Below are 26,389 nucleotides of genomic sequence, written 5' to 3' on the forward strand. Positions count from 1 at the left end.
CCAAGAATGGAAACTGCGCATGCGCGTAACCAACAGCGCCCCCACCCCTTTTTATTTAAACTCGGAGAACCAGAAGCGCCTGCAGACGCTGGAGGGGTCTCGCCTGCCCATCGCTGGCAGCCTGAGATCCTGGGGAGGGGATGCCATACTGCTAGGGATGAGGGAAGAGCGCCCCAAGCAGGAAAACATTGATTTGCTGTACACTCAAAGGGCATCTCATGCCTTCAGTCCACCGCCTCCTCGGGCCACAGCCCGTGCCCTCGCGCCAGCTCAGACTCAGCTCTGGCCCTGCTGCTGTCGCTGCAGGTTGTCGTCGTCTTCCTGGTGGTCATCGGGCAGGGGCGGCTCCTCCAGCCCTGCAGAGGATGTCTGCAGCTCCCCGGTGGACCTGGCCAGGCGGAAGACCACGGGGATCTGGGCCAGGGTTGGGTTGGTGTCCTGCAGGCCCTGGATCCACTTAGCCAGCGTCGCCTGGTCGTGGGCACCCGCCATGCACATGGCGAAGATAGGGCCTTCCTCCACTGTTGGAAGACATGCACCCTTAAGGTTTGCACAGTGGGGGCTGCAGCGGCTAACCCATGCCTACACCTTTTTGAGGTATTTTACACTCCCTTCCACTTACTTTTTTTTTTTTTGAGACGGAGTCTCGCTGTGTCACCCAGGATGGAGTGCAGTGGCGAGATCTCGGCTCACTGCAACATCCGCCTCCCAGGTTCAAGTGATTCTCCTGCCTCGGCCTCCCGAGGAGCTGGGATTACAGGTGCACAGCACCACGCCGGGCTAATTTTTAAATTTTTAGTAGAGATGGGGTTTCACCATGTTGGCCAGGCTGGTCTCGAATTCCTGACCTCAAATGATCCACCCACCTCAGCCTCCCAGAGTGCTGGGATTACAGGCATGAGCCACTGCGCCTGGCTTCCTTCCACTTTCTTGTGCCTCCAAACCTTTGCACAAGCTAGCCCTGCTGCCTAGGCTGCCCACTCCACACTTCACCCGAGCGATGCCTCCTGGGTCTTCTGTATTCTGCCAGGAAGCCCTCCTGACCCCCCACTCAAGCCATGCTCCTCTCCTAAGCTCCCCAAAGTGTAATTTGCCTGTTCCCTTGCTGACTCGAGGTACTAGGTTTGTCCTGGTGACACCCAGTAGCCAGCACAGAGGTGTGGAGGGAGGGAATGAACAAGGGCCAACAGGGCTGGGTGACCTCAGGTCTGGAGCCCCTGGGGCAAATGAGTGTGTGTGGCCGGAGGACGAGGACGTAAGTGGACTGCGTCTCAGCCTGGGCCTACCCCTTGACCCCAGAGGCCGCCCCTCATCCTGGGTGGTGTTTGGAATGTTTGGAAGTCCTGCCTGTCCAGGTTTTTGCCTTTTTTTTTTTTGGACACAGGGTCTATCACATAGGCTGGAGTGCAGTGGCTCTATAATAGTTCACTGCAACCTCAACTCCCGGGCTCAAGTGATCCTCCCACCTCAGCCTGTTGGAGGGCTGGCATTACAAGCACACATGAGCCATCGCACCTGGCCCAGTTTTTACCTTCATCGATGTCAAACTCGTAGTTGTCCCAGCCACTCCTCACACACTCCAGGTCCAGCTGCATCGGGTAGTAGAGGTTCCACTCCTCCGGCGTCTCTTCCACTTCCTACTCCAAGGTGGGGAGTGCAGGTGGGGTCAGAGGCCGGGGCTGTCGCGGTCTCCCTCCTCCAACCTCTCCCATGCACCCTCAGGGTGGTGCCAGCCCACTCCCCAGCCCCGACACATGCTTTGCTTTAAACCCTCACCCTCTCCTCCGGGGGCAGCAAGTCAGCTCTGAGGATGTGGTAATACACACACTTGTTGCGGAGCCACAGGGAGAAGGGGCCCTCAACAAAGACAGGCCGGGCTGGATTGTGGCGGGCCAGGGCAGCCTGCTGATCAGGACTCTGGATTCCTGGTGTGGAGACATACATGCCCTGTGCCCTGCAAGGGACTCGGCCCAGAGGCCCAGGGAGCCCAGCCTAGGCCCAGCGGGAACCTGGCAGGGCCTGGGTCAGGTTAGAGACGTGGCTGCCCCCATGCTCGCGGACTTACCTACGATGTGGGGCTGGGGGGGATCTGCTGCACCTGTTGAGTCTTTGGGCAAAGGAACCTGCAAGGGAGAGTAGGGATATAATCTTGTAACCCCAATCCCCTACAGAGGAACTGGGGACACAGAAACAGAAAGGGGGATACCAGTGAATTCAGGACACCTCTCCTGGATCTGGTACACGGCCCTCCAACCTGTCCCCTCCTCCCTCTGTCCCATTTGGCAATAACCACCAATCTTTAGGATGCTCACCCTGAGGGAACCACCCTGGAACCAGCCCACCTGTGTCAAAATCCTGGCTCTGTCACAAGCTGTGTGACCTTCGCCAAGTCACTGTACCTGTGTGCCTCAGTTTCTCCAGATGCACAATAGGGATAACAGCACTTAATTCCGATTTTTTTTTTTTTTCGGGATGGGGGTCTCCCTCTCTGTCATCCATGCTAGAGAATGGTGGCATGATCATAGCTCACTGTAGCCTTGAACTCCTGGGCTCAAGTGATCTTCCCACCTCAGTCTCCCAAGTAGCTGGGTCTATAGGTGCACACCACTATGCCTGGCTAATTTCATTTTTTTAATTTTTGAAATGGAGTTTTGTTCTTGTTGCCCAGGCTGGAGTGCAATGGCATGATCTCGGCTCACTATAGCCTCCGCCTCCTGGGTTCAAGCGATTCTCCTGCATCAGCCTCCCGAGTAGCTGGGACTACAGGCGCCTGCCACCATGCCCGGCTAATTTTTTGTATTTTTAGTAAAGATAGGGTTTTGCTATGTTGGCCTGGCTGGTCTCAAACTCCTGGCCTCAGGTGATCTGCCTGCCTTGGCCTCCCAAAGCACTAGGATTATGGGCATGAACCTAACTTTGGGTGGTTGTAAAATATGTAGAACAGTCCCTGGGAAATAATAAGTGCTCAGTGCTTGTGAATTAAAAAAAGAAAAATAACTTCACATATACAGAATATCCCAGGAAGGAGACACTAGAAGCAAATGATAGCTTTCACCTCTGTGGAGGACAGGGTGGGAAGGAATACCTTTTATATCTTTTAAAATTTTATACCTTGAATATAATTCAAAAACACTAGACAATTTTTTTTTTTTTTTTTTTGGAACAGAGTTTCACTCTTGTTGCCTAGGCTGGAGTGCAATGGGGCTTGATCTCGGCTCACCACAACCTCCACCTCCTGGGTTCAAGTGATTCTCCTGCCTCAGCCTCCCGAGTAGCTGGGATTACAGGCATGCACCACCACGTCCGGCTAATTGTATTTTTAGTAGAGATGGGGTTTCTCCATGTTGGTCAGGCTGGTCTCAAACTCCCGACCTCAGGTGATCCGCCTGCCTCAGCCTCCCAAAGCGTTGGGATTACAGGCATAAGCCACTGCACCCTGCTGACAAATTTTTTTTTTTAAACAAAATGCACTTGCTTTTGAACCAAAACAGTGGACAGCTATTAGAACATATATCATTCATCCTTTCAAGTTAAAAAAAAATTGAGATGAGCAGGCCAGGTATGGTGGCTCATGCCTGTAATCCCAGCACTTTGGGAGGCCGAGGGTGGTGGATCACTTGAGGCCAGGAGTTCAAGACCAGCCTGGCCAACATGGTAAAACCCCATCTCTACTAGAAATACAAAAATTAGCTGGGCGTGGTGGCACATGCCTGTAGTCCCTGCTACGTGGGAGGCTGAGGCACAAGAATTGCTTGAACCTGGGAGGAGGAGGTTGTAGTGAGCCGAGATTGTGCCACTGCACTCCAGCATGGGCGACAGAGCAAGGCTGTGTCTCAAAAAAACAAACAAACAAAAATTTGAGATGGATCAGTGACTTCTAGTTGTATTAAGTGCAATTTGCAAAAGGCAAGGTATATGTATATAATGCCCTGCTACTAAAGAAACTTTTTTTTTTTTTGAGATGGAGTTTCGCTCTTGTTGCCCAGGCTGGAGTGCAATGGTGCAATCTCGGCTCACTGCAACCTCCACCTCCCGGGTTCAAGTGATTCTACTGCCTCACCCTCACAAGTAGCTAGGATTACAGGCATGCGCCACCATGCCTGGATAATTCTTTTTGTATTTTTAGTAGAGACAAGGTTTCTCCATGTTGGTCAGGCTGGTGTCGAACTCTCAACCTCAGGTGATCTGCCTGCCTCGGCCTTCCAAAGTGCTGGGATTACAGGCGTGAGCCACCACGCCTGGCCAAAGAACTTCTTTTTTTAAACAGACAGGATCTTGCTCTGTCACCCAGTCTGGTGTGCAGTGGTATGATCACGGCTTACTACAGACTTGACTTCCTGAGTTCAAGCCATCCTCCTGCCTCAGCCTCCCGAGTAGCTGGGGCTACAGGTGTGCACCACCACTCCCAGCTAATTTTCATATTTTTTTGGTAGAGACGGGGTCTTGCCATGTTGCCCAGGCTGGTCTCGAACTCCTGGGCTCAAGCAATCCATCTGCCTCAGCCTCCCAAAGTGCTGGGATTAAAGGCATGAGCCACTGTGCCTGGCTGTATTTTACTCCATAAGATGGGGGAGAAGGATATTTAAATACAAAGGATACAGATGCCCCCCCAAAAAAAAAAAAAAGAGAGAGAGAGAGATCTGCTTGCAAATATATAGAACCTCTCTGGAAGGAGACATGGAAATAGTCACCTCTGGGGAAGGAGATGGGCGGCAGCGGGGCGGCGCATAGGGCCTGGGTAGAAGCAGAGGACTCGTCACCGTGTGCTTTTACATGCTGTTTGGCTTTTTAGTGCATTGCTTTGCAAAATGAAGAAATGAACTAAAAACAACCCTTCCCCCTACATTCTTCTGCTGGTCTCAAGGCGTCTCTCACCTGGACCCACAACCCTGGTCCCCTAGCCCCTCTCCCCATCCAACAGCATCCACACGGCCGCCAGGAAACGCGTTTCCAATTGCAGATTCTTCCAGAAACATGATTCCAACCCCATTCCTTCTTCTTAAATCTCTGCCCCCCAACCCCCGGCATAGCTCTCCCCACCAACCAAGAGGTTTGAGATCAAGCTCTTTAATCAGGTGCCCCCACTCACTGCACTGCATTTCCTGGTACACACTGCTTCCTCTGCCCAGTGTCCTCTGCTCTCCTTACCTCCCCCAGGAAGCCCCACCTGCCCACTCGGCTCCCACAGCACCCTGGGCTTCTCCATCTCAGGACCACTGGCTCTTAAGGAAACTGTTATCCGTCCAGGACCACATGACAAATGCTGTGAGGGGCTCTCTTTGGATCCCTTGTGTGATCTGGCATGAGTGGGGGCTCCCAGGACACTGAGATGAGGGTGTTATTCCACTCAGTCATTCAACAAACCACTGCCAAGTGTCAGCTTTGTACCAAATCCTGTGCTCAGCCTTGGGAGACAGGAGGGAGACTGAGTCATGGTGAATGAGGAACCCAGCCAAGCACGGTGAAGGGGTGGTGCCTTGGCCAGGGAGGTCAGGAAGGGCATCCTGATTAGGAACAGTGGAGCTGAGACCGGAATAACATGAAGTCCATGGGGAACAGTGTTCCTGGCAGAAGGAACAGAGAACGCAAAGGCCTGTGGTGAGAATTGGCACAGAAAATAAGGAAGATGCCTAAAATGTAGGAAGTGTTGGGAGAAGGATGGGAGGGTGTTATGGTCTGAATGTTTATGGCCCCCTGAAATTCATATGTTGCAATCTATCTCCAATGCAATAGGATTAAGAGGTCAGGCCTTTGAGAGGAGAGGCACTTAGATCATAAGGGCTCTGCCTTCATGAATGAGATTAGTCCCCTTATACAAAAGGTCTGGGCCGGGCACAGTGGCTCACACGTGTAAGCCCAGCACTTTGGGAGGCCGAGGTGGGCGGGTCATGAGGTCAGGAGATCAAGACCAGCCTGGCCACCATGGTGAAACCTCGTCTCTACTAAAAATACAAAACTTAGCTGGGCCTGGTGGTGCATGCCTGTAATCCCAGCTACTCGGGAGGCTGAGGCAGGAGAATTGCTTGAACCCGGGAGTCAGAGTTGCAGTGAGCCAAGATGGCGCCACAGCACTCCAGCCTGGCGACAGAGCGAGACTCCATCTCAAAAAAAAAAAAAAAAAAAACAAAGGTCTGAGGGGGCCAGGCGTGGTGGCTCATGCTTGCAATCCCAGTACTATGGGAGGCTAAGGTGGGTGGATCACTTGAGCTCACGAGTTTGAGACCAGCCTGGGCAACATGGTGGAACCCCATCTCTACAAGAAATACAAAAATTAGCCGGGCGTGGTGGTGTATGACTGTAGTCCCAGCTACTCGGGAGGCTGAGGTAAAAGGATGGCTTCAGCCCGGGAGGTGGAATTTGCAGTGAGCCAAGATAGTGCCACTGCGCTCCAGCCTGGGCAACAGAGCCAGACCTTGTCTCAAAAAAAATATAAAGAGGTCTGAGGGGCTTGTTTGCCCCTTATGTGAGGACACAGCAAGAAGGTGTCATCTTTGAAGCAGAGAGCAAACCCTCACCAGACCTAGATCTGGTGGCACCTTGATCTTGGACTTCCCAGCCTCTAGAACTGTGAGCAATAAATTTTTGTTGTTCATAAATGACCCAAGCTAAGAGATTTTGTTAGAGCAGCCTGAACGGACTGAAACAGAGGTCACTCAAGCTGTGCTAGCAGTAAGGACCATGGGAACCTACCAGGGGACTCAGCCGGAGAATCAGAACTTAATTCATGGCCAGGCACAGTGCCTCATGCCTGTAATCCCAGCACTTTGGGAGGCCAAGGCAGGAGGATTGCTTGAGCCCAGGACTTCAAGGCCAGCCTGGGCAATATAGTGAGACCCTGTCTCTGTAAAAAAAACCAGTTTTTTTAATTAGCCAGGCATAGTGGTATGTGACTGGAGTCCCAGCTACTCAGGAGGCTGAGGTGGAAAGATCGCTTGAGCCTGGGAGGCAGAGGCTACAGCGAGCCGAGATAGTGCCACTGCACTCCAGCCTGGGCAACAGAGCAAGACCCTGTCTCAAAAAAGAACTTGATTCACCACAATCACTAGAGTGAGAGAAGGGGAGCCCAGGGGAGGAATGGTGGGAGCCTGGCCTGGGGTGGCAGCTGAGACTGTGGACAAGGGCAGATACCTGGTAGATGGTGACCCTGGCACTAAGGTCAGGCTCCATGTGCCGCAGGCCAAACATGGCCAGCTCCACAGGGTCCTGGGGCAGGTCCCGGGGCACTGAGAAGGGGTTGATGTTCATGAATCGAGGGAACCACAGCTTCAGGCGCACCAACTTGAGCATGGGGTAGCTTTTGCGTCCAAATATCTGAATCAGCAGGAACTCCGTCTCCTTGTTGGGCATCACACCTGTGCTGGGCAGATGCAGGCAGAACCTCAGAGGTGGAGGGGGAAGGAGGGAAGGGAAGAGGAGAAAAGAAAACATTGAAGTCAGGGAATTGATCACAGACAGGGAGAAAAGAATCAGAGAGAATTAGAAAGAAAAAGGCTCATGCCTGTAATCCCAGCACATTGGGAGACCAAGGGGAGAGGATCACTTGAGCCCAGGAGTTTGAGACCAGCCTGGGCAACATAGCGAGACCCTATTTCTAAAAGAAAGAGAGAAAGAGAGGAAGGGAGGGAGGGAGAGAGAGAGGCAGGGAGGAGAGGAGAGGAGAGGAGAGGGGAGGAGAGAGAGGGAGGGAGTGGGGAGGGGAGGGGAGGTCAGAGGAAGGCAAGAGAGAGAGATGAGTGATGAAAAGAGGGACTGGGAGAGGGAGAAGAGCGAGAGAGACAGAGACGGAACCATGGAGGAAGGAGGGGCTGAGACCCAGGAGAGGTGCTGCCAGCTATCAGTGTAGCCCACTCCCCACCCTGCGCCAGCCTCCTGGCCTCACCGTGGTTCTCCATCTGCTCCAGGACAGCAATCCCACACTCCTGCTGCCGAGGGTAGTGGACGAAGATGCGCTGGATGATGTTGCGAGGCCGGAAGACCTCCTTGGGGAAGATGTTGAGCAGGTGGTTGTACACAGCCAGGTCCCGCTCGACACCATACTCCTGCATCTTGCGCAGGGCCAGGTAGATGAAGTCAACGTGGCCCCGCTTACGCACGCTGTGCTCCTCAAATCTCTGCACCACCTGCAGGAAGCTCGCCTTGTCCCGTTCCCCACTAGGCGCCTGCCCAAACAGGTCCTCAAAGGGCACCAGAGCCTTGGTGGGCCTCTGCCGGGGTTCCAGTGGGCTGGGAACCAGGGACCGTTCAGAGCTATGGGCGGCTGCGCTGCAGTGGAGGCCCCGAGGGAGCTGGCGAGGGACCTGGGGAGGGAGGAGAACTGCTGGAATCTGGCACCTCCCAGTGTCTATGGGGGGCCGCCAGGCTGGCTCTTTCCTCAGAGAGGTCCCAGTGGCCTCCCTGAGGACTTGGAGGTATGGAACTGTGGTTACAAACCCAAGATTCGAGGCCATTACAAAGTGCGATAAAACACAATGCTGGCACAGTAGGGAGGAAACAGGCACTGTTAGCCATGGCTACGGGGAGCTGGTAAAAACTGCCACGGAGGCAACTTGGTAATATTCACAGTGATGACACACACATGCCCTGTTTTTTTTTTTTTTTTTTTTGAGACAGGGTCTGGCTCTGTGGCCTAGGCTGGAATGTAGTGGTGCTACTATGACTTACTGCAGCTTTCAACTCCTGGGCTCAAGCAGTTCTCCTCCTCAGCCTGTCCAGCAGCTGGAACTACAGGTGTACACCACCGCACCTGGCTAATTTTTAAATTTTCAGCAGAGACGGGAGTTGCACTATTTTGCCCAGGCTGGTCTTGAACACCTGGCTTCAAGTGATCATCCCATCTCCACCTCCCAAAGTGTTGGGATTACAGACATGAGCCACTGTGCCTGGTGGCCCTTTTTGCTTTTAATTTTTTTTTTTTTTTTTTTTAGACAGAGTCTCATTCTATCACCCATGCTGCAGCGCAGTGGCGTGACCTCAGCCCACTGCAACCTCTGCCTCCCATGCTCAAGTGTTCTCATGCCTCAGCCTCCCAAGTAAGCTGGACTACAGACGTGCTCCACCACGCCCTGCTAATTTTTGTATTTTTAGTAAAGATGGGGTTTCATCATGTTGGCCAGGCTGGTCTCAAACTCCAGGCCTCAAGTGATCCACCTGCCTCAGCCTCCCCAAGTCTTTTTTTTTTTTTTTTTTTTTTTGAGACAGAGTCTCACTTTGTCACCCAGGCTGGAGTGCAGTGGCGCGATCTCGGCTCACTGCAAGCTCCACCTCCTGGGTTCACGCCATTCTCCTGCCTCAGCCTCCTGAGTAGCTGGGACTACAGGTGCCTGCCACCACGCCCAGCTAATTTTTTGGATTTTTAGTAGAGATGGGGTTTCACTGTGTTAGTCAGGATGGTCTTGATCTCCTGACCTCGTGATCCGCCCGCATTGGCCTCCCAAAGTGCTGGAATTACAGGCATGAGCCACCGCGCCCAGCCTAGCCTCCTTAAGTCTTGAGATTACAGGATGAGCCACCGTACCCAGCCCCTTCTTTCTTTTACTTTTTTTCTTGAGACAGAGTTTCACTTGTTGCCCAGGCTGGAGTGCAATGGCATCATCTCAGCTCACTGCAACCTTTGCCTTCTGGGTTCAAGCGATTCTCCTGCCTCAGCCTCCCAAGTAGCTAGGATTACAGGCGCCTGCCACCATGCCCAGCTAATTTTTGTGTTTTGTTTGTTTTTCCTGAAACGGAGTCTCGCTCTGTCACCAGGCTGGAGTGCAGTCGCACGATCTCAGCTCACTATAACCTCTGACTCCCTGGTTCAAGCAATTCTTCTGCCTCAGCCTCCCAAGTAGCTGGGATTACAGGCACATGCCACCATGCCCAGTTAATTTTTGTATTTTTAGTAGAGACAGGGTTTCACCATGTTGGCCAGGCTGGTCTTGAACTCCTGACCTTGTGATCCGCCCACCTCAGCCTCCCAAAGTGCTGGGATTACAGATGTGAGCCACCGTGCCCGGCCTAATTTTTGTGTTTTTAGTAGAGACGGGGTTTCACCATGTTGGCCAGGATGGTCTCGAATTCCTGACCTAAGGTGATCCACCCATCGCGGCCTCCCAAAGTGCTGGGACCCTTTAAGAGATGGAGTCTAGCTATGTTGCCCAGGCGGGAGTGCAGTGGTTATTCACAGGCATGAGCCAACTGGTCAGCACAGGAGTTTTGACCTGCTGTTTCCAACCTGGGTCAGTTCACACTTCCTTAGGCAACCTGGTGGTCCCCTAAGTCCCAGGAGGTCACAATATTCAGGCAAAACTTACTGCAGGACACTCCATCAGCATAGTGCACAACAGCCCAGAACTCCTGGGCTCAAGGGATCCTCCCACCTCAGCCTCCGGAGTAGCCAAACTCGGTTATAGATGACACAGTAACAAATTTCTTATTTTAAATTGAATTTTTAAATTAGAAGGGTTACATATAAGGCATCTTAAAAATATACAGCTAGTTATCAAGGCTGTACTGTGCTTTGATTGCACCACCGCATTGCAGCCTGGGCAACACAGTGAGACTACATCTCTCTATGAAAAAATAAAAAAATAAGCTGGGCGTGGTGGTGTATACCTGTAGTCCCAGCTACTCAGGAGGCTGAAGCGGGAGGATTGCTTAAGCCCAGGAGTTCCAGGCTGCAGTGAGCTACGATTGTGTCACTGCACTCCAGCCTGAACGAGAGAGTAAAACCTTATCTCTAAAAAATAAATGAATGTGTGTGTGTGTTTATCTACACACACACACACACACACACACACACACACACACACACACACACACACACACACACACACACACACACACACACACACACACACACACACACACACACACACACACACCGCTAACAAGTAAGAGCCAATATTAGTCCAGGCTCGGTGGCTCACACCTGTAATCCTAGCACTTTGGGAGGCTGAGGCAGGCAGATCACCTGAGGTCAGGAGTTCGAGACCAGCCTGGGCAACCTGCTGAAACCTCATGTCTACAAAAAAATACAAAAATTAGCCGGGCATGGTGGTGAATGTATGTAGTCCCAGCTACTCAGGAGGCTGAAGTAGGCAGATCAATTGAGACTGGCGAGTCGAGGTTGCAGTGAGCCAAGATCACGCCACTGCACTCCAGCCTGGGCAACAGAGCGAGACCCTGTCTCAAAAGAAAGAGACAATACTTACCAAATATTCTTCCACTGTAGACACAGTTGAGCACTTTATAAATGTGAGGCCCTAGGTGGGGGGTACTCTTACTGCGCTCATTTTACAGATGAGAGAAACCAAGGCTCAGGAAGATGAAGTGGGATGCACAGTGTTACACAGCTGCAAAGCATCAGAGCTGAGAATGGAGTCAATGCCCTCAGTCCTCCTACTCTGGGGTCCCCACAGCCATCCCATATCGTTCTTTGATAAGGCAATGTTAAAAAAAAAAAAAAAAAAAAAGGCATTCATTTACAGTAAAATTTCAGGTTGGGCGCAGTGGCTCGTGCCTGTAATCCCAGCACTTTTGAGAGGCGGTGGATCACTTGAGGTCAGGAGTTTGAGACCAGCCTGGCCAACATGGTGAAACCCCATCTCTACCAAAAATGCAAAAATTAGCCAGGTGTGGTGCCGCACACCTGTAATCCCAGCTACTCAGGAGGCTGAGGCAGGAAAATCACTTAAACCCAGGAGGCAGATGTTGCAATGAGCTGAGATCACGCCACTGCACTCCAGCCTGGGTGACAGAGGGAGACTCCATCTCAAAAAACAAAAAACAACTGAAATTTCAGTCAATTAATACTATAGGTGGTGTAGTATTATACCACTTTGGGGTAAAAATCAGAAAGGAAGCTCTAAAATGCCTAACGAGGGGGAAACACTGCAAAGGAGGTAATGTAAATGAAATGCATAGCACGGGCCCGGGCACAGAGTAAGTGCTCGATACGGGAACTATCAATACTCCCACCATCATCGTTATTGCTATCTATGGCTGTCAGTCTGCTTTCGCCATCTGGTCACTACGGGTATGGGAAGGAAATTCAATTTTCTGCCCCATCTTCACAAGTAGATGCAGGAGGAGCTGCTCACAGTCACCACACAAATCCACCGAGCTCATACATCCTTATTTTCAAAGTCAATTCCCTCACCCACGTGGGCACTAGCATCTCTTAAATTAGGGTCCAGGCACAGTGGCTCACACCTGTAATCCTAGCACTTTGGGAGGCCAAAGTGCAAGGACTGAGGGCCCAGAGGTTCAAGACCAGTCTGGGCAACACAACAAGACCACATACTTAAAAAAAAAAAAAATTAGCGTCCGAGTGCGGTGGCTTACGCCTGTAATCCCAGCACTTTGGGAGGCCAAGGCGGGTGAATCACCTGCGGTCAGGAGTTCGAGACCAGCCTGGCCAACATGGCAAAACCCCGTCTCTACTAAAATTACAAAAATTAGCTGGGCGTGGTGACGTGTGCTTGTAATCACAGCTACTCGGGAGGCTGAGGCAGGAGAATCGCTTGAACCCAGGAGGCAGAGGTTGCAGTGAGCCAAGACCACGCCACTGCACGCCAGCTTTGGCGACAAGAGCAAAATTCCATCTAAAAAAAAAAAATTAGCTGGGCATGGTGGCTCAAATCTGTGGTCCCAGCTACTCAGGGGGCTGAGGTGGGAGGCTCATTTGAGCCCAGGAGTTTGAGGCTGCAGTGAGCCCTGATTCCACCACTGTACTCCAGCCTGGGTGATAGAGCAAGACCTTGTTTCAAAAAAATAAATAAATTATGGACTTTTGGCCAGGCACGGTGGCTCACGCCTGTAACCCCAGCACTTTGGGAGGCTGATGCAGCTGGATCACTTGAGCCCAGAGTTCAAGACCAGCCTGCCCAACATGGTGAAATCCCATCTCTACAAAAAAAATACAAAAATTAGCTGGGCGTGGTAGTATGTGCCTGTAGTCCTGGCTACTTGGGAGGATGAGGCGGGAGGATTGCTTGAACCTGGGAGGTCAAGACTACAGTGAGCTGTAATCACACTACTGTACTCCAGCCTTGGTGACAGAGTAAGACACTGTCTCAAAAAACAAACACATAAACATACATATATACATAAACTAAGGACTTTTAATGGGACCTCAGCACTGATAGGCCAGCCTAGACTCACCAGAACTGGCTTCACAGAGTGGACTCTGAAGGGGTTGGGAGCAAATCCCAAGCTTACCTCCCTCTACCCAAAAGACTGCCTGGCTGCTGCTTACCTGAGAGATGGAGGTTCCTGTGAGGGCGGCCCTGCAGCTGCCTCCCCAGGCCCTACAGAGGCCTCGGGCCAGTAGGGTGGCCTGGACCCAGCTCATGCCTCTGCTTGTCAGACAATCACCTGGCCCAAAAGAAGATTCAGCATTAGCCTGGCACCTTACAGACACTAACAGACGCAAGGGCCCCGCAGGGTCGAGGGCACACTCCAGATTATGTGGCTAACTCACCAGCCCCAGTGTTTACCTTACCCAAGAAATGGGCTGATGACTCAAAGACTTTGTTCCTGGAACAGCACCCCAATCCTGCTGCCCCAGGGGCGTGATCATAGCTCAATGCAGCCTCCAACTCCTGGGCCCATGTGATCCTCCAGCCCCAGAGCGTCGAGAAGCTGGGACTACAGACGCGTGCCACCATGCCCAGCTAATTTGAAAATAGTTTGCAGAGACCCAGGGTCTTGCTGTGTTGCCCAGGCTGGTCTTGAACTCCTGGCTTCAAGTGATCCTCCCATCTCTGTCTCCAAAAGTGCTGGGATCACGGGTGTGAGCCACCACTCCTAGCCACTACAATCTAATTTTACAAAATTTGTGTTACTCCAACAAGAATCCCTGTACCTGGCCAGGTGCGGTGGCTCACGCCTGTAATCCCAACATTTTGGGAGGCTGAGGCGGGCGGAAGTCGGGAGTTCGAGACCAGCCTGACCAACGTGGAGAAACCCCATCGCTACTAAAAATACAAAAAATTATCCGAGCATGGTGGCGCACACCTGTAATTCCAGCTACTGGGAAGGCTGAGGTAGGAGAATTGCTTGAACCCAGGAGGCAGAGGTTGCAGTGAGCCAAGATGACGCCATTACACCCCAGCCTGGGGAACAACAGCAAAACTCCATCTCCAGAAAAAAAAAAAAGAAGAAAAAAAAAGAAAGAAACCCTCTACCCATTAGCATTCAATTTCCCTTCACTCCCAACTCCAGGAAACCACTCATCCACTGTCTCTATAGAACTCCCTATGCCGGGGCATTTCATACAAATGGAATCACAAGTGCTCTTTTATGACTGGTTTCCTTCACTTGACATGTTTTCTTTCTTTTTTTTTTTTTTTTTGGGCTGCAGTCTCGCTCTGTCACCCATGCTGGAGTGCAGTGGCGCAATCTCGGCTCACTGCAACCTCCACCTCCCGGGTTCAAGCGATTCCCATGCCTCAGCATCCTGAGTAGCTGGGATTACAGGTACATGCCACCACACCCGGCTAATTTTTGTATTTTTAGTGGAGACGGGGTTTTATCATGTTGGCCAGGCTGGTCTTGAACTCCTGACCTCAAGTGATCCGCCTGCCTCAGCCTCCCCAAGTGCTGGGATTACAGGCGTGAGCCACCGCACCTGGCCCATTGACATGTTTTCAAGGTTCATGCATAGATTTTTTTTTTAATTTTTATTATTTTTATTTTTAGACAGGATCTTGCTTTGTTTCCCAGGCTGGAGTGCAGTGGCACAATCTCAGCTCACTGAAACCTCTGCTTCCCGGGCTCATGATTCTCCTGCCTCAGCCTCCTGAGTAGATGGGTCTATACATGTATGCCACTGCATCCAGCTAATTTATAGATTTTTTTGTAGAGATGGGGTTTCGCCACGTTGCCAAGCTGGTCTCAAACTCCTTACCTTGTGATCCGCCTGCCTCGGCCTCCCAAAGTGCTGGGATTATAGTCGTGAGCCACTGCGCCCGGCCTTTTTTTTTTTTTTGAGATGGAGTTTCATTCTTGTTGCCCAGGCTGGAGTGCAATGGCACAATCTTGGCTCACCGCAACCTCTGCCTCCCGGGTTCAAGCGATTCTCCTGCCTCAGCCTCCCGAGTAGCTGGGATTACAGGCACCCGCCACCATCCCCAGCTAATTTTTGTATTTTTAGTAGAGATAGGGTTTCTCCATGTTGGCCAGGCTGGTCTTGAACTCCCGACGTCAGGTGATCCACCCACCTTGGCCTCCCAAATTGCTAGGATTACAATCATGCCCGGCCAATTCCATTCTTTTTGGAATGGACTATAACCAGGTTTTGTATGGCTATAACCATATTTTATTTATGCATTCATCAATTGATGGACATTTGGGGTTGTTTGCCAAATGTTTTTGACTGTTATAACTACTACTGCCATGAACATTCGTGTAGAAGTTTTATGTGAACATATGTTTATACTTCTCTTGGGTATATACTTAGGAGTCGAACTGCTGAGACATATGGTAACTACATGTTTAGCATTTTCAGGAACTGCCAGACTGTTTTTGGGGATGACTGCACCATTTCACATTCCCATCGGCAATGTACAGTTGACCCTTCATCAACAAAGGTTTGAACAGCATGAGTCCATTTATACGTGGATTTTTTTTTTTTTTCCAGTAAAAGTTATGGCTGCACGTGGTGGCTCACGCCTGTAATCACAGCACTTTGGGAGGTCGAAGCAGGCAGATCACCTGAGGCCAGGAGTTCGAGAGCCGCCTGGCCAACATGGGAGAGACCCCATCTCTACTAAAAAAACAAAAAAAACAAAAAAAAACAAAAATTAGCCGGGCTTGGGGGCATGCTCCTGCAGTCCCTAGCTACTCAGGAGGCTGAGGCAGGAGAATTGCTTGAACCCAGGAGGCAGAGGCTGCAGTGAGCCAAGATCGTGCCACTGCACTCCAGCCTGGGCGAAAGAGCAAGACTGTCTGAAAAATAAAAATAAGACCAGGTGTGGTGGCTCACGCCTATAATCCCAGCACTTTGGGAGGCCAGGCAGGAGAATCACTTGAGGTCAAGAGTTCAAGACCAACCAACCAACGTGGCAAAACCCCATCTCTACTAAAAATACAAAAATTAGCCAGGCTCCTTTTGCAGGTGGCGGCAAGTGTGGAGAGGATGCCATGAAGGCCTCGGGCACACTACAAGAGTACAAGGTGGTGGGTCGCTGCCTGCCCACTCCCAAATGCCACACACCGCCCCTTTACCACATGCGGATCTTTGCACCTGATCATGTCGTCGCCAAGTCCCATTTCTGGTACTTTGTATCTCAGCTAAAGAAGATGAAGTCTTCAGGGGAGACTGTCAACTGTGGGCAGGTGTTTGAGAAGTACCCCCTGCAGGTGAAGAACTTCGGCATCTGGCTGCGCTATGAACTCCTGGAGCGGCACCCACAACATGTACCAGGAATATCGGGACCTGACCACCACGGGCACTGTCACCCAGTGCTACCGAGACATGGGCGCCCGGTACCCCGCCTGGACCCATTCCATCCAGATCATGAAGGTGGAGGAGATAGCAACCAGCAAGTCCCGCCGGCTGGCCATCAAGCAGTTCCAAGACTCCAAGATCAAGTTCCCGCTGCCCCACCGGGTCCTGCGCCATCAGCACAAGCCACGCTTCACCACCAAAAGGCCCAACACCTTCTTCTAGGGGTAGGGCCCTCGCCCAGGTGTGCCCCACATAAACTCAGGAACGCCCCAGTAAAAAAAAAAAAAAAAAAAAAAAAATTAGCCAGGCATGGTGGTTCGTGCCTGTAATCCCAGCTACTCAGGAGGCTGAGGTGGGAGAATCGCTTGCACCTGGGAGGCGGTGTTACAGTAAGCTGAGATCGCGCCACTGCACTCCAGCCTGGGTGACCCAGTGAGACTCTGTCTCAAAAAAATTAATTAATTGAATTTAATTAAATAAAAGTTACAACTTTAAACACTGAGAGGCTAGTACAAAGAAAAAAGGTCGGGCACGGTGGCTCATGCCTGTAATCCCAGGACTATGGGAGGCCGAGGAGGGCGGATCACGAGGTCAGGAGATTGAGACCATCCTGCTAACATGGTGAAACCCCGTCTCTACTAAAAATACAAAAAAATTAGCCGGGCATGTTGGCGGGCACCTGTAGTCCCAGCTACTCGGGAGGCTGAGGCAGGAGAATGGCATGAACCCGGGAGGCGGAGCTTGCAGTGAGCTGAGATCGCGCCACTGCACTCCAGCCTGGGTGACATAGTAAATTAAATGTGTTTTCCTAATTTTCTTAATAACATTTTCTTTTCTCCAGCTTATTGTAAGATTATAGTATTATATATATATAACATAAAAAAGTACGTTAATCGCTCTTTCCCTGCCACTGCCAAGTTGCGCGGAGGCGGAGGCTTGGGTGTGTTCAAGATTCAGCTTCACCCGTAACCCACCGCCATGGCCGAGGGAGGCATTGCTGCTGGAGGTGTAATGGACGTTAATACTGCTTTACAAGAGGTGCTGAAGACCGCCCTCATCCACAATGGCCTAGCACGTGGAATTTGTGAAGCTGTCAAAGCCTTAGACAAGCACCAAGCCCATCTTTGTGTGCTTGCATCCAACTGTGATGAGCCTATGTATGTCAAGTTGGTGGAGTCCCTTTGTGCTGAGCACCAAATCAACTTAATTAAGGTTGACGACAACAAGAAACTAGGGGAATGGGTAGGGCTCTGTAAAATTGAGAGAGGGGAAACCCTGTAAAGTGGTTGGTTGCAGTTGTGTAGTAGTTAAGGACTATGGCAAGGAGTCTCAGGCCAAGGATGTCATTGAAGAGTACTTCAAATGCAAGAAATGAAGACATAAATCTTTGGCTCCATAAAAAAAATAAGTTAATTGACTGTTTATGTAATCTCTGAGGCCTCTGACAACAGTGGGCTATCAGTAGTTAAGATTTTTTGTTTTGAGACAGGATATCACTCTGTTGCCCAGGCTGGAGTACAGTGGTATGATCATGGCTCACTGCAGACTTGACCTCCCAACTCAAGCAATCCTCCCACCACTGCCTCCTGAGTAGCTGGGATTACAGGTGTGTGCCACCACACTCAACTAATTTTTAAAATTTTTATAGAGGCTGGGTTTCCCTCTATTTTCTAGGCTGATCTCAAACTCCTGGGCTCAAGCAATCCTCCCCCCTTGGCCTCCCAAAGTGCTGGAATTACAGATGTGAGCCACTGCACCTGGCTGGATTTCGGGGGAGTCAAAAGTTATATGTAGCCTGGCACGGTGGCTCACACCTGTAACCCCAGCACTTTGGGAGGCCGAGGTGGGCAGATCACGAGGTCAAGAGATCGAGACTATCCTGGCCAACATTGTGAAACCCTGTCTCTACTAAAAGTACAAAAATTAGCTGGGCGTGGTGGCAGGCGCCTGTAGTCCCAGTTACTCGGGAGGCTGAGGCAGGAGAATCGCTTGAACCCAGGAGGTGGAGTTTGCAGTCAGCCGAGATTGCGCCACTGCACTCCAGTATGGGTGACAGAGCGAGACTCTGTCTCAAAAATAAATAAATAAATAGAGCACCCTACTGAAGGCTGGGCACAGCGGCTCATGCTTCTTATCCACTTTGGGAGGTCAGAATGGGAGGATCACTTGAGCCCGGGAGATCAAGACCAGCAAAAAAAATAAATAAATAAAATAAAATAAAATAAAATACCAGCTGGGTGTGGTGACACTCATTTGTAGTCCCAGCTATTCAGGAAGCTGAGATGGGACGATCACTTGAGCCCAGCAGTTCAAGGTTATATGAGCTATGATTGTGCTACCACACTCTGGCTTGGGTGACAGAGTGAGACCCTATCTCAAAAATAAAAAATAAAAAGCACTCTGGCCAGGCACAGTGGCTCATGCCTGTAATCCCAGCACTTTGGGAGTCCAAGGCGGGTGGATCACGAGGTCAGGAGTTCAAGACCAGCTTCGCCAAGATGGTGAAACCCCGTCTCTACCAAAAATACAAAAATTAGCGGGACCTGGTGGTGGGCGCCTATAATCCCAGCTACTAGGGAGGCTGAGGCAGGAGAATCACTTGGACCCGGGAGACGGAGGTTGCAGTGAGCCGAGATCGCACCACTGCACTCCGGCCTGGGCAACAGAGTGTGACTTTGTCTCAAAAAAAATAAATAAATAAAAATAAAAATAAAAAGCACTGCAATGACTTTCATATGCACCTAGAATTAAGACCTTAATTTAAATTTTCAGGGCCAGGCTCGGTGGCTCATGCCTGTAATCCTAGCACTTTGGGAGGCCAAGGTGGGAGGACTGGTTGAGCCCAGGAGTCCAATACCAGCCCTGACAACATAGCCAGACACTGTCTCTAAAAAAAAATTTAAAAATTAACCAGGCATGGTAGCATACACCTGTGTTCTCATTCCTCGGGAGGCTGAGGTGGGAGGATCACATGAGCCTGGGAGGTCCAAGCTACAGTAAACCAAGTTCACGCCACACACTCCAGCCTGAGCAACACAGCAAGACCCTGACTCAAAACAAAAAAACAAAAACAAAAACAAAAAAACCACAGCTGCTTAAAGTGTGTTCTAGGGACTGGCAGCGTCAGCGACATTCGGAAGTTTATTAGAATAGCAAAATTTGGCCAGGCATGGTGACTCATGCGTGTAATCCCAGCACTTTGGGAGGTCCAGGCGGGCTGATCACCTGAGGTCGGGAGTTCGGGACCAGCCTGACCAACATGGAGAAACCCTGCCTGTACTAAAAAAAAAAAAAAAAAAAAAAAAAAAATTTAGCTGGGTGTGGTGGCGTATGCCTGTAATTCCAGCTACTTGGGAGGCTGAGGCAGGAGAATTGCTTGAACCTGGGAGGCAGAGCTTGTGGTGAGCCAAGAGCACACCATTGCACTCCAGCCTGGGCAACAAGAGCGAAACTCCGTCTCAAAAAAAAAAGCAAAATCTCGGCCCTATCCCAGACCTACTGAACTGGAATCTGCATTTTTTTTTTTTGTCCAGATGGAGTCTTGCTCTGTCGCCCAGGCTGGAGTGCAGTGGCACGATCTTGGCTCACTGCAACCTCCATATCCTGGGTTCAAGCAATTCTCCTACCTCAGCTTCCCGAGTAGCTGGGATTACAGGCACATGCCACCATGCCCAGCTAATTTTTGCATTCTTAGTAGAGACAGGGTTTCACCATCTTGGCCAGACTGGTCTTGAACTCTTGACCTCGTGATCCACCCGCCTTGGCCTCCCAAAGTGCTGGGATTACAGGCGTGAGCCACCACGCCAGGCCCAAATCTGCATTTTAACGAGTCCCTGGTATCTCCTGTGAGCATTAAAGTTTGAGAAGTGGCGATCTGTGTGCTGATGGCTCCCCAATGTTCACCTCAATCCCTGGGCCCCAGCCTTTATACCTAACTGCCACTTTGGCATATACCCAGCCATCTCAAACATAATTTGCTCCAAACTGATATCCTTGCTTAAACTTGATCCTCTCCATCCTATGTAATCGCACTACTACTACTAGCCATTCAGGCTACAAACCTAGGAGACACTTCTGAGTCCACTATGTTCCTCACTTTCCCATTCAATCCATCAACTAGTCTGGGTGACTACTTCCAAATCCATCCCAAATGCATCTCTTTCTATCTGAAGCCACCACCTCAATCTATGACTTGGATACCTATCAAGCCTCCCACTTTTGCCCTTCCTGCCTCTAGTCAGTTCTCCCCACTATGGCCAGAGGGAGCTTTTTTATTTTTTTTTTGGAGACAGAGTCTCACTCTGTTCCCCAGGCTGGAGTGCAATGGCGCAATCTCAGCTCACTGCAACCTCTGCCTCCCCAGTTCAAGTTGGTTCTCGTGTCTCAGCCTCCCAAGTAGCTGGGACTACAGGTGTGTGCCACCACACCCAGCTAATTTTTTGTATTTTAGTAGAGATGGGGTTTCATCATGTTGCTCAGGGTGGTCTCGAACTCCTGAGTTCAAGCAATCCACCCATCTTGGCCTCCCAAAGTGCTAGGATTACAGGTGTGAGCCACCACACCCAGCCAGAGGGAGCTTTTAAACTAAAATTAGGCCAGGCGCTGTGGCTCACGCCTGTAATCCCGGCACTTTGGGAGGCTGAAGCAGGTGGATCACAAGGTCAGTTCAAGACCAGCCTGGCCGAGATGGTGAAAGCCCATCTCTACTAAAAATACAAAAATTAGCCAGGTGTGGTGGCAGGCACCTGTAATCCCAGCTATTTGGGAGCCTGCGGCAGGAGAATCACTTGAAACTGGGAGGCGGAGGTTGCAATGAGCCGAGATTGTGCCACTGCACCCCAGTCTGGGTGACAGAGCGAGACTCCGTCTCAAAATAAATAAATAAATAAACTAACTAAAATTAGTGATTTCTGCCTAAAATCGCTAACAGCATATCACACTTAAAATCAGGGACTGGGCACACTGGCTCATGCCTGTAATCCCAACACTTTGGGAGACCAAGGTAGGAGGATCACTTAAGCCCAGGAATTCAAGACCAGCCTGGGCAACATAGCGAGACCCCATCTCTACAAAAAAATTAAGAATTATCCAGGCATGGTGGCGAATGCCTGTCATCTCAGGTACTCAGGAGACTGAGGCTGGAGGATCCTTTAAGGTCAGTAGTTAGAGGTTGCAGCGAACCATGACTGCACTTGTGAATAGCCACTGCACTCTAGCCTGGGCAACATACTGAGACCCTGTCTCTAAAAATAAATAAATAGCCAGGGAGCAGTGGCTCATGCCTATAATCCTAGTGCTTTGGAAGTCCAAGTGGGGAGGATCGCTTGAGCCCAGGAGTTCAAGACCAGCCTGGACAATATAGCAGGACACGATCTTTACAAAAATTATTTTAAAAAATTAGCTGGACCTGGTGGTGTGCACCTGTAGTTCCAGCTACTGGGAAAGCTGAGGAAGGAGAATCACTTCAGCCATAGAGTTTGAGGATGCAGTGAGCTATGATTGCACCACTGCACTCCAGGCTTGACGAACAAGTGAGATCCTGTCTCTAAAAAATAAAAATAAATAAATAAAATCAGACAGGGTCTACCCCTCTAAACTCAACCCCTACCACTGGCAGCTTCAGCTACACTGTTTCTGAAAGAAACTAAGTTTATCCCATCTCAGAACCTTTGTACTTGCTTTTCTCTCTGTCTAGAGCTTTCTTCCTCCAGATCTGCCCACAGCTGTCTCTGGCCATTTCAATGAAAGGTCTTCTTTGACCACCTCCCATTCCCCACATTCTAAAAGCCCTCATCACCCTATTAATTTTTGTTTGTTTGTTTCTGAGACAGGGTCCTGCTCTGTTGCCCAGGCTGGGGTGCAGTGGCACAATCACGGCTCACTACAGCCTCGACCTCCTGGGCTCAAGCAATCCTCCCACCTCAGCTTCCCGAGTAGCTAGGACTACAGGCGTGCACCACTACGCCCAGATAATTTTTTGTAGAGAACAGGGTCTTGCTATGTTGCCAAGGCTGGTCTCGAAACTCCCGGGCTCAAGCGAAATTCCCGACACCATTAACGCATTTTTAGTAACTTATCAGTATCTGAAATCACCTGTTTCGTTTATTTCTAATTTGTTCAAAGTCTAGTTCCCCCAGGAGATGAGAGATTTTTTTTGTTTGTTTGTTTTTTTCTTTTTCTTTTTTTTTTTTTTTTCTTGAGATGAGAGATTTTTATCTATCTTCCTCATTGCTGTGTCTCCAGCACCCAGGACAGTGCCTGGTATATGACAGATACCTAACAAGTATCAACTGAACGGAAACAAGCCTCAATTTCAACAAAACACCTATAAATCTGAACCCCGAGGTATGGTGTACGTACAGCAGCTTTGAAACCGGCTGCCAGGATTCTGGGTCTCTTGGGGGAAACAGGCAGACGCGGATTCCAATTCCTGCCCGGTTGCCGACTGGCGGCGTGACCTCTCGCGAGGTCATCTGCAAAATGGGAGACTGGGGGCGTGAGGCGGCTGGCACAAGACAGGCGGCCTTTCCCAGCGCGTCCCCGCCCCCACTACGAAAGGTCATGGCGCCCTGGCCCTGCAGCTGGGTCCCTCCAGGGCTGCCCTCTCGCGCTGCCGGGTCCTGAAGGGCCCGCCTGCAGCCCGGCAGTTCGCGTTCGCCTACCCGCGCGCGACCTACCTACTTACGCGGCCAGCCGCGCACTCCAGGCCAGCTCTGTCTTGTTGCTGGGCGCTGCCATATTGGCCCAGAGAGCGTCCGGGTCAGGGAGCGCCAGGGAGGTAGCAAATCAAGAAAGCCGGTGTAATAGGTCCCGCCCACAACGCGAGGTGGGCCAATAGGAAGGCGGAAGTGCCTGGGATCCGCCTCATAACGAGCCAGGCCCCGCCTCTAATGAGGCAAGGCGCGCTCCAGACCTGGGAACCTTGAAATGGCCTGGAAGGCTGGACTTGGGAGTCATAGTCGATGAATGCAGTCGTAGGCCCCAGCGACTGAAATGAGAAAATGAATTAAAAAAAAAAAGTGAAAAGGGGCCGGTACGGTGGCTCATGCCTGTAATCCCAGCACTTTGGGAGGCCAGAAGTTCGAGACCAGCCTGGGCAACATAGCGAGACCCCCTTATCTACAAAAAATTTAAAAATTAACTGGGCGTGATGGCGCGTGCTCATAGTTCCAGCTATTCGGGAGGCTGAAACGGGAGGATCGCTTGAGCCCTGGAGGTCGAGGCTACAGCGAGCCATGATTGCACCCCTGCACTGCAGCCTGGGCAACAGAATGAGACCCTGTTTCTAAAAATAGTAATAATAAATAAATAGGGCCGGGCACGGTGGCTCACGCCTGTAATCCCAGCACTTTGGGAGGCCGAGGCGGGCGGATCACCTGAGGTCAGGAGTTTGAGACCAGCCTGGCCAACATGATGAAACCCCGTCTCTACTAAAAATACAAAGTTAGCAGGGCATGGTGGTGGGCGCCTGTAATCCCAGCTCCTCAGGAGGCCGAGGCAGGAGAATCACTTGAACCCGGGAGACGGAGGTTGCAGTGAGCCGGGATAACGCCACTGCACTCCAGCCTCAGCAACAGAGCAAGACTCTGTCTCAAAAAATAAATAAATAAATAAAAATAAAAATTAGTGGGGTGTGGTGGTGTGCTCCTGTGATCCCAGCTACTCGGGAGGCTGAGGCACGAGAATTGCTTGAACCCAGGAGGTGGAGGTTGCAGTGAGCCGATATAGCACCACTGCGCTCCAGCCTGGGCGACAGAGTGAGACTCCGTCTCAATAAATAAATAAATAAATAGGAAGGCCTCAATGAGGTGGCCTTTGAGTAAAGACCGGAGGAAGTGAGTGAGCCATCTGGATATCTGGGGAACGCTTTTGGCACTGGGAACAACAGCAAAGACTCTGTGTGGTTGGAGTGGAGTCTTTGGAGGAAATGTGATAAAACGAGGTGAGATTGAGTAATGGGGGCTCATGGTCTCCCCCAGAAAGCACCAGATTTAGGCTGTTAATAACTAAGGTGGATAAGCACATAAAATGGGCTATTGGCAATAACAGTGGCCCCCGGGAAGGAAGGCTATCTGCCCTCATAAGCCCATTTCTGCAGTCCCTCAGCCTGTGTGGCACAGGGAGCTGGCATGGGGACTAGGATGCAAGAACCTACCCTTAGGATGCCTCAAGGACTCTGCGCAGCCGCAGGACAGCCACCTCATCAGAACTCCTGTGATTGGGCAATCTGAGAAAACCTGTAGCCAATCAGCTGCTTGGCTGGAGCACTCCTCTCTGGCAAGTTGACAGGCACGTGGGCAGCGGCTGGGAGCCTCTGCCAGGCTCCGGCAGCTACAAGCAAGCAGAGTCAACTCTGCTTAGCTGGGGAGTGGGTAAGATGATGGGGTCGCTGACCTGGCTGTGGCCTTCAGAGTTACTGGTGTCCTTCTCTTGAGGTGGTCATGGCTTTTGTTTTCTTATTTATCCTTCCAGAACTAGTCTTTTAATATTTTATTTTATTTTATTTTATTTTTGGAGACGGAGTCTGGCTCTGTCGCCCAGGTTGAAGTGCAGTGGTGCAATCTCGGCTAATTGCAACCTCCGCCTCCCACATTGAAGCAATTCTCCTGCCTCAGCCTCCCAAGTAGCTGGGACTACAGGCGCATGCCACCATACCCGGCTAATTTTTGTATTTTTAGTAGAGATGGAGTTTCACCATGTTGCCTAGGCTGGTCTCGAACTCCTGGGCTCAAGCGATCCTCCCACTTCAGCCTCGCAAAGTGCCAAGATTACAGGCGTTAGCCACCGTGCCCAGTCATATTTATTTATTTATTTATTTATTTATTTATTTTTTGAGACGGAGTCTTGCTCTGTTGCCCAGGCTGGAGTGCAGTGGCACAATCTCAGCTCACTGCAAGCTCCGCCTTCTGGGCTCATGCCATTCTCCTGCCTCAGCCTCCCCAGTAGCTGGGACTACAGGCGCCCACCACCATGCCCAGCTAATTTTTTTATATTTTTAGTAGAGACGGGGTTTCACTGTGTTCTCCAGGGTGGTCTGATCCTGACCCCATGATCCGCCAGCCTCGGCCTCCCAAAGTGCTGGAATTACAGGCGTGAGCCACCGCGCCCGGCCTATTATTATTATTTTAAAATAGAGATGGAGTCTTAATATGTTACCAAGGCTTGTCTCAAACTCCTGGGGTACAACGATCCACCCATCTTGGCCTCCTAAAGTGCTGGGATTACAGGCATGTGCCACCACACCAGGCCAGTAGTCTTTTAAAAACAAGTATGTACAGGCCGTGCACGGTGGCTCACGCCGGTAATCCCACCACTTTGGGAAGCCGAGGCGGGCGGATTACGAGGTCAGGAGATCGAGATCATCTGGGCTAACACGGTGAAATCCAGTCTCTACTAAAAAAAATACAAAAAAATAGCCAGGCGTGGTGGTGGGCACCTGTAGTCCCAGCTACTTGGGAGGCTGAGGCAGGAGAATGGCGTGAACCTGGGAGGCAGAGCTTGCAGTGAGCTGAGACTGCACCACTGCACTCCAGCCTGGGCAACAAGCGAGACTCTGTCTCAAAAAAACAAACAAACAACAACAAAAAAGCCAAGTATGTACATATTTTATGTACTGTATGTATTAACACAGAACACCATATGTGAGGCCCTGGTGCAGAATCTTTAACATTGCAGTCCCAGAAAGAACCCTATAAAAAGTAGTAGCTTCACAGTGAAAGATCCTAGCAGACACCACCTTAACCAAGGGACCAACATTAATATCACCAGCAATGAGTCATGGTGATATCATGAAGCCCGTGGTATGACGCACTTAGAAGGGTACATCATCACCTCTCTGGTATTCTTCCGGTAATGCAAACACCTCAGTTTATTCAAGACAAACCAAACTCAAAGACAATCTACATAATAACTGACCAGCACTCTTCAAAAGTGTCAAGGTCCTGAAAGACCCAGGGA

At 50.7% G+C, this 26,389-nt stretch overlaps 1 protein-coding gene and 2 pseudogenes across 6 annotated transcripts in view; 2 read left to right on the forward strand and 1 right to left on the reverse strand.

Annotated features, from left to right (window-relative positions):
* Positions 1 to 20: 20 nt before the first annotated feature.
* Positions 21 to 26,389, reverse strand: part of ECSIT (ECSIT signaling integrator) — a 33,838-nt gene continuing 7,469 nt past the window's right edge. Inside the window, exons 1-9 of one of the 6 annotated variants that reach the window (XM_054539754.2) lie at positions 23,110 to 23,177; positions 22,793 to 22,905; positions 13,238 to 13,356; positions 7,880 to 8,297; positions 7,129 to 7,352; positions 2,066 to 2,123; positions 1,777 to 1,925; positions 1,532 to 1,637; positions 21 to 521 (exon numbers count right to left, since the gene is read on the reverse strand). In XM_054539754.2, coding sequence (XP_054395729.2) covers positions 277 to 521; positions 1,532 to 1,637; positions 1,777 to 1,925; positions 2,066 to 2,123; positions 7,129 to 7,352; positions 7,880 to 8,297; positions 13,238 to 13,333 — 1,296 coding nt within the window. In that variant the 5' untranslated portion in view covers positions 13,334 to 13,356; positions 22,793 to 22,905; positions 23,110 to 23,177 and the 3' untranslated portion in view covers positions 21 to 276. Of the gene's footprint in view, positions 522 to 1,531; positions 1,638 to 1,776; positions 1,926 to 2,065; positions 2,124 to 7,128; positions 7,353 to 7,879; positions 8,298 to 13,237; positions 13,357 to 22,792; positions 22,906 to 23,109; positions 23,421 to 26,389 lie in introns of those variants that run through there. The other 5 variants (XM_054539755.2, XM_024237197.3, XM_063719966.1 and 2 more) reach the window with 5 other exon arrangements.
* On the forward strand, positions 15,626 to 16,709 carry LOC129051880 (large ribosomal subunit protein eL20-like; annotated as a pseudogene).
* LOC100457420 (small ribosomal subunit protein eS12-like) lies at positions 17,341 to 17,816 on the forward strand (annotated as a pseudogene).

The sequence above is a fragment of the Pongo abelii genome, chromosome 20, assembly GCF_028885655.2.
Source record: "Pongo abelii isolate AG06213 chromosome 20, NHGRI_mPonAbe1-v2.0_pri, whole genome shotgun sequence".
Classification (NCBI taxonomy): Eukaryota; Metazoa; Chordata; class Mammalia; order Primates; family Hominidae; genus Pongo; species Pongo abelii.